Source organism: Sylvia atricapilla, chromosome Z (genome assembly GCF_009819655.1).
Source record: "Sylvia atricapilla isolate bSylAtr1 chromosome Z, bSylAtr1.pri, whole genome shotgun sequence".
Taxonomy (NCBI): domain Eukaryota; kingdom Metazoa; phylum Chordata; class Aves; order Passeriformes; family Sylviidae; genus Sylvia; species Sylvia atricapilla.
Genome location: NC_089174.1, coordinates 3,640,659 through 3,648,421, shown reverse-complemented (window position 1 = coordinate 3,648,421; position 7,763 = coordinate 3,640,659). Strand labels below are relative to the sequence as shown.

Below are 7,763 nucleotides of genomic sequence, written 5' to 3'. Positions count from 1 at the left end.
ACTTGACAGTTCTGATCTAAACATTTCTTAAGAGCTGACAGACACCTTCTTTAAAAATGTTCTTAGTTCTGCAGACAATTAAAAAGAAAAAAAAAACATTCCTAAAACAACCTGGAGTTCAAATCAAAGTGGTAAACTCACATGTGCATGAGTGTGATCTATTATATGAATTAAAAATTCTCTTTTGTATTACTCGCATGTCATGTTTGAAGAGTCTTCATGTAGTTTGGAAAATAATATCTAAAACTGAGGGTTTATAACCAATTGAAGTAAGAAACTAGTTAGACTGCTAAGAGTTCAATGGAATGTACTCTTTATTCATAATATGTGGGGAATATGCAAACTCCTATTTCCATTTATAAACCTGTCATGTCTTGTGTGAGAAGATGGTACCAGACACTGAATTTCACTTGCAAGAGCCATCATTTCTTCTGAAAATATTCAGAGACAGCCGGAACTTTCTCTTCCTTGATGGGTAGAGGCAGGTGTCAGAGGTGTTTCCTTCCCCTGATTACTTATCAGACTATGCAGAATAATCACCCGCACTACTACTTTGGAATGAGAGAGAAAGGTTCAGAAAATTTGATTGTCACCCACATTTGGAACTACTTGCAAAGAAACAAAATAGAAGGGAGCTTAAAGAGTAGCAGCCAGAAGATGCCGTGGTCAATTTGCAGAGCCTCTGAAAAACAGCCACTTGAACACTGAATTTCACATCTCCCACAAGTGTGGCTGGAATTATATGTAAGAAAAGCAGAGAAGGAGTTTTGTGATACTTTTGGGTTTCCACAATTCCAACAGAGTTTGACAAAAAGACCTATTCCATGGCCTGGAGGTGCAGGCAAATAAAAGATAATTCTCAGTGAATATTCAAGCAGAAATTTTCCTACAGTTTGTTCTAGTCTGAGTTATTTTCCAAGAGTCTCTGCTTAGTGGGTGGGGAAAGTTGTTTGTTTGACATTGAAAAGTGTTTTTCCAAAGTTAAGGAAAACTGTATATTTTACATGGTATTAACCGTAAGCCCTGATGAAAAGCATACTCTGATAACAATATTGAAATGAGATTGAAAGAAAAGATTATGACTTCTACAAAAGATGTTTCTTCTAAACAATCCTGCATTGGCAGACTTTTTTATTAAAAAAACCCAACAACTTAACACCAAAATAATTTGTATTCATATTTTAGGATCGTGTCCAGGATAGTTATAAAGCTTTGGGGTTTTAAATTGTGGATTTTTTTATTTTGCTTTTTGTTGTTGTTGTTGGGGTACACTTTTTTGTTTGTAAAATTTTGTTGTTTGGGGTTTTTAAATTATTTTTAATAAAACTAAAACTCAGATTAAAATATCTATTTATTAACAGAATAAGCAAGACTGCAATTTTAACAATACTCTTTTTTTAACATGGTAACATGTTCCAAGTCTCCAGGTAGTCTGGCATCATGTGGCACAAAATTACTGTCCTGATCTTTGAAATGGTGTGGAGACTGTTCTATAAGTGACCTTTTTTCTTCCACAGTTGCCTTGGCCAATGTTAAATGTTAAAATTCAATTGTAAAATGCTCTCTTTTTGCTGTTTTAGCTTTGTGTACTCTCTTAGTGTAGTTTGAGAGAAATGGTACAGTACAAGTGTTGTAACCACTTGCCGTGAAGAGCTCAAAACAAATAAGTATTATTTCCAAATAAATAATTGTGTGTTTCACATTTTAACTGAATTAATAGCATTTTAAGGGCTTTTTTAATTAATGCATAAAAGATCAGTTTCTCTACAAAATGGGGATAATTCCACACTCCATCAAGGTTGTACCTGATTTCGGTGAGTTGCCTTCATCAGAATAGAGGCAAACCTGGATAATTAAAGAGCTTAAAAGTCTTGAATAATTAAAGAGCTTAAAAGACTTGTATATACTTAAAGTAATGTCTCTAATAGCAGATAGTAGGACATAGAAAGATTAGACTAATCTACCACTAGAAACTTTTATTTTTTTTGCAATAACTATTGCCTCCACTGAATTATTTCCATATTTATGTCTCCTACTGCCCATCAAAACTGGATTAGTATTTCAACAGCAAGGTGCCAAAGCTTTGTCAGGATTAAACTGAAAAATACTCAGGCAAAATGACTGAGGACATGTTGAAATGCCAGTAATACACCAAAATAACATTTATAAACAATCATTCCTCTAACTGACACGTACAGCATCCTGAAGGAGAAATAATCAAGAATAGAGCATTCATGATATAATGAGCAACCAGCTGTCTTCTTAAACATGGTAGATTTAAAAAAAAAAAAAAAAAAAAAAAGGATCTTGTTTTGAACAGCAATATTATGTATTTCAATGCCTGAAGGAAAAACTTAATTCCTTTGTATTGGGATGTAGCATAGAAATAAGTGTTTGTGCTCTGCAGCTTTACACAGGTTTCAACATGCAAAATATTTGTTAAAACAGAAATGTAGCATCTGTATAAACATAAAGCTCAGAGGGTGGGAGGCTCCTACTTGGCACTCTCATTGCTATAAGTAATTTTAGTGGCATTCTTTCTCCAGTGCTTATCAGCTAGAATCTGATTTTAAATGCAATTTTCATTAAGACAGGTATTAAAAATATGTATGTATCTTTCACTGGGAAGTTTTATGAAGAAAACACAAAGAAGTATCCAATCAGATATTCTTCTGCACTTCTGATGTATTTAACCCTGTAAACAGGAAGAGAATATAAAATTAACACTTGCAATATTAAAACTATTTTGAGGAATAATTTGTAGAAATTTAAATTCTATTCATTTTTAATTTACCTACCATGGCAAAGCCACAATTTCAATGAAACAGATCAAGAATATTTATGTATTACAAATGAACACTTTCCAGATTTCATAGTTTACTTTGCCTTTGAACAAATTAAAATTTCTATAATCCTTTTTCAAGGGCACAAACCTCACATCTACTGAAGAAATCTGGTTTGATTACTAGCAAACTACAGAGGTTACATCTTCTTTTGCTAGTACTCTTTGATTTTTCAAGGTGTTGAGTACTGAATACATGGAGAAATCAATTCTCTTTAAAAAAGCTGTTATGCTCTTTCACTCTTATAGCTTGAGTGAATCTTTGAGGCCAATAGACCATTTTTGGCGAGTGCCCAATTTAGGGTTTTTTGCCTTAAGCAAAGGAAAACAATAAAAAATCCAATTTTAATATTAAAGAATATTAAAGAAACTGGGAATATTAAAGAAACCAAAACTCTTTTTTTTTCTTTCCAAGTAGTTCCATGCAAATATCTAGAGTAATGGAATCAAATTATTATAATGGTTATAATACTATAGCTTTGTTACAGAAGTGGCACTTCCAAGAGGTGAAAATACTAGTTTAGGGAAGTGACTGGTCCAGAGGACATGGTCAACTTCTGCCAGAAGAGGTTTAGATTGGACATCAGGAAAAAATTCTTCACTGAAGGGGTCATCAAGCATTGGAAGAGGCTGCTCGGGGCGGTGGTGGATTCAACACCCCTGGGAGTGCTCAGAAGTCATTTGGATGTGGCACTTTGGGTTTTTTTAGTGGTGAACGAGGTGGTGCTGGGATAATGATTTAACTCACTGAGCTTAGAAGTGTTTTCCAACCTGAGCAGTTGTATGGTTCTGGGAAGTCAAGTGTGTAAGGGCTTATTTTAGATTTTTAATGCCAGTGTGGACTGTGGGCCCCAACATCTGAAATTTCACTGAAGCTCTACCCCTGGAGGCCTTTTCTTGCCAAACTGTGGCCATAATTGTAAGAAATTGAGTGTGTAAAGGTTTATTATAAATCTTTAATGATGGTGTGAATTGTGACAACACTGTGGGCTCCAACATCTGAAACTTCACTGAAGCTCTACCCCTGGTAGCCTTTTCTTCCCAAACCGTGGCCATCATTGTAGGGCGGGCATTGCTTTGCTGACCTTGATCCCCTCCCTCTGTGTGTCCTCGCACCCCTGACACTGTCGTGTGTTTTTCCCTCCTCTCAGCTATCGAAGTGAACCTGCAGAAAGCCCTGGCCGAAGCCTCTGAGAACTGCACTCAGGAGTGCCTCATCCTCGGCCACTCCGACAACTGCTGGATGCCGCCGGCGCTGACGCAGTTCCAGCAGCCCAACACCGCCCTGCCATCGTTTGGCTTCCAGCAGGGCTGGCCCCGAGGAGCCAGACCCGAGGGCCGCCACACCCTTGGGAGACCCCTGCCAAAGGATGACAGTGACAAGGGCCAGGGAGGGCCCAGGCCACAGTTCTACAACACCTGCGAAAGACATTGCGCCGCCGAGGACGCCGTCAAGGTCATCCCTCTGGCAAACTTCGCCGCCTCCCACCAGGCGCCAGGGGCTGGGAGCAGCGCCACGTTTGTACACGAGCACCAGCTGTGAATGAATATCTGGCAAATCCTTAATTTCAGGCTTTAAGTGTGACTGTGGACAGTCACGGCCTCGCGCCGCTCCACGGGCGCGCACGAGCTCGTTAGGCTTGTGGATAGAACGCTACATCTGAAACAGAGAAAAAAAAAAAAATCTAAGTCCTTAGGACCTGGTTGAAAGGTGTTTACCATAGTTCTTGGTATAAACCAGAAAATGGGGATAAGAACTCACAACACAAAAAACCACTCAGAAGAAAAACAAAATCCTGTTCATTTTCTCACAGTGCAAATATCTGCCAGCAGTTCCTCCTTCCTTTGGAGGCAATTCCTTAGTACAGTTTGGGGGATATTGTAGTCTAAAAATAGCTTACTCGAATTTGTCTTTGTTGTTTATAGCGTATTTATAGCATATTCATAGATTTCATCTTCCATTTGCTTAGCATTAGAGATCAAGTGAGCAATTTCTCTCATTTGATTACTTGACATAATAGAATTAATAAGATACTAAACTGTAATTCTTCAGAAGGATGGTGTATCTTCCCACCAAAATTTATCTTTTATATAATTATGGAGAATGTACGTGACAGCGGATTTTTATTTTAATTTTTTTTTGGCTCAATGTACAGGTATTTATTATCTGAAAAAAATGCAATAGATGAAATAGAAAGCTCTTGACTAGGCTTTTCTGTGTGAAATAATCAATGTGACAATGAGAGGATATCCAAGATCAAAAATGAAAACAAATAAGAGACAACTTTACTTTTTCAATTTCCAAGATTTTCCTTTCTGTAATAATTCAAGGAACAATATTATACTTATTCTGTTTTTCAAGCCATAAGTCTATTTCTCTCTTTTTTTTTTCTTTTTTTCTTTTTCATCTTGCAGAGCTTGCTTTAGCTACTGTTCCTGTTAGTTGAAAATTACATGGGCACTGCTGAAAACAGTAGGAAGTGGGGTAGTTTTTTGGCTGATGTGATGTCGTGGCTGCAAGCTACCAGTGTTTTAAATATTTAATAGTGATGTGTATGGCTTTTTTTACATCTATATTCACCTATTGTAAGTATCCAGTAAAAATTTTAACTATAATATTAATTACTTCATCACGAACCTGTTAGACTAAGAAGTACTTGTCATTGTGGGTTAGTTGTTAGGGAATGACTGATAGTGCTCAGCAAAGAAAGAAGGATCTAGGTAATGGAAGTTGGATAAATATAAACAAACCCTATTCATATTATTTGAAAAATTCTCAAGGTGATTCTCTCTAAAGAAGAAGGAGTTTTTTTCAATGTTCTGTGTACTGGAGAATATATTCTCTGGGTAAATTCCACAATGGATAAAAAGGAGAATCCTTTCTTAGATGAAAAAAACATATTTTCCTTCTAGTATTTCCTTCTAGTACTTTGTTGGTCTTTAGCCATTTCATTATTTGCAGTATGTACATACCAAGAAATTTTTCCTTTAAGAAAATGCATAACCTTTTTGTTTTATTGCTACATTAAGTGAGACAATCGAAGCTGTGTGGAGGGGAAAAACAGTGTGTGAATATTTCCTATGGGTAGAACTCTATGTAGGCTTCATAATGTAACTTAAATCTGTAATTTATAAACAAAACTGTGTGTAAAAATGCTGTAATATTAGCTGCTTGTAAAATTTTCCGAAGTTCAAGTTGTTGAGGGTTTCCAATGAATGCTAAAAGAGCTTCTCTTATGTGCCCAGCAGGTATAAGTAGCTTTATATATCGCTGTCCCCACTGTAAATCTATTCAAACCACATTTAAATTTCATGTGAAAAAAAAAAAAAGGAAAAAAAAAAAAAAAAAGCTTCACTTTTAACCTACTGATAGGGTTTAATTAATGGGCATCAGATTATCTAATGATGTACTTCTTTTGCTTCTTCCTTTTTTTTTTTTTTAAGTAGTTTTCAATAACGTTTAGAAAAGATGTGGCACACTGCTTCCAGTTGCATGTAAATCCTGGAAAAAAGTCATAATCCTTTGGGTACTGACACATCTCATCTCCAATTCTAGGACAATTGAAAAATTGACAAATTAATTCATACCTAATGTATACAAAACCCTTTGTTGTTTGCTTTGGAGACATCAGGAGGAGAGAATTTGGCAGTTCTTTTCAGGGATATGCAAAAAATGAGCTTATCTGTAGTTTACACAGATTTACCAAACATACTAATTGTGCAAATTTAGAATAATGCTGACAGTAATTCCTCCTATTGTAAGCAGAAGTCTTTAGTTTTTATTACAGATGCTGCTATACTGAATGTTTACAGAATTGGCAACTCCTTTGGAAAACCCTTTTTTTGTTTTGTTTTGTTTTTTGTGGGTGGTTTTTTTTTTTTTTTCCTGGGGTTTGGGGGGGCTTTTGTTTATTTTGTGGGGTTTTTTTTTGTCTTCACCAGTTTTTTGGGGGATGAAAATTGTAACTGAATTTTCTGGCAAAGAATTCAATTTTAGGATTTTTATAGGAATTTAGGTGAAGGACCCAGAATTAGTGGGTTTATTTTCATTGGTAGGGGAAAAAGCACCAAAAACTTCACTTAATTTAAATATTTAGGAGTTACTTTAGTTTTTTTCCCTAAGGTAGAGAAGCAGTTAACCATTCTCCTTCCCTTGAAAACAAACAAAGGAAAATCCAACAGAACACCCAAACCAAACAACAACAACAAAAAATTACTTAAACAAAAAGCATTATAAAGATGAGCCTAATTACAAGAAGTGTTAAACATTATATTCATGAAAATGTGTTTGATAATCTAAGATTCAGTCAACAAGATACAGAACAATTAATTGTAAATACACAAGGAGATGTATCAGGAAATAAATGGTTTCCTCATTTTTATATATTATACCTCTGATATCTAAAAATACCCATTTGAGGCAACATTTTTCTGAGTAGCATGTCAGTATCCAGAGGAATAATGTTGCTAGAGACTTGTTTCACATCTTGCCATATATATAAATAATTTATGTAGTACATAGACTGTATATTTTTGTGTATTTTTTTTTCCTTTTTAGTCATTTAACTTATTTTATCTTACTTGTGTGAATTTGTGGAGAAAACAACTCTATATACAATATACAGTAAAATGCTAGTTACATGATTAGATTTGTTCCATACGGTGTAACAATAAAGGAAAACCTTTGCCTTCAAAGTGATGTGTCACACAGTCGAGTCTAGATTATTTCCCTCTCCAAACTCATGCTTGTTGCACTCCTGAGCATTGGAAAATGGATTATTTCCATATTGTAAAGCAGTCAATGCTAAAACAAAAACAAGGGAAAAAAAAGTTAAAAGAAAGAACCCACTCAAACTCTTTGAAGTAAAAGACGCTGTTTCTTTGTTTTCCTGAGCTGTGCTGTATTCTGAAGTGTAACTTA

At 35.4% G+C, this 7,763-nt stretch overlaps 1 protein-coding gene across 1 annotated transcript in view; it reads left to right on the top strand.

The window, feature by feature from the left end:
• LOC136373885 (protocadherin-9-like) overlaps positions 1–6,686 on the top strand; it is a 128,969-nt gene extending 122,283 nt beyond the window's left edge. Inside the window, exon 2 of the mRNA XM_066338921.1 lies at positions 3,994–6,686. Coding sequence (XP_066195018.1) covers positions 3,994–4,385 — 392 coding nt within the window. The 3' untranslated portion in view covers positions 4,386–6,686. The remainder of the gene's footprint in view (positions 1–3,993) is intronic.
• The last annotated feature ends 1,077 nt before the right edge of the window (positions 6,687–7,763 follow it).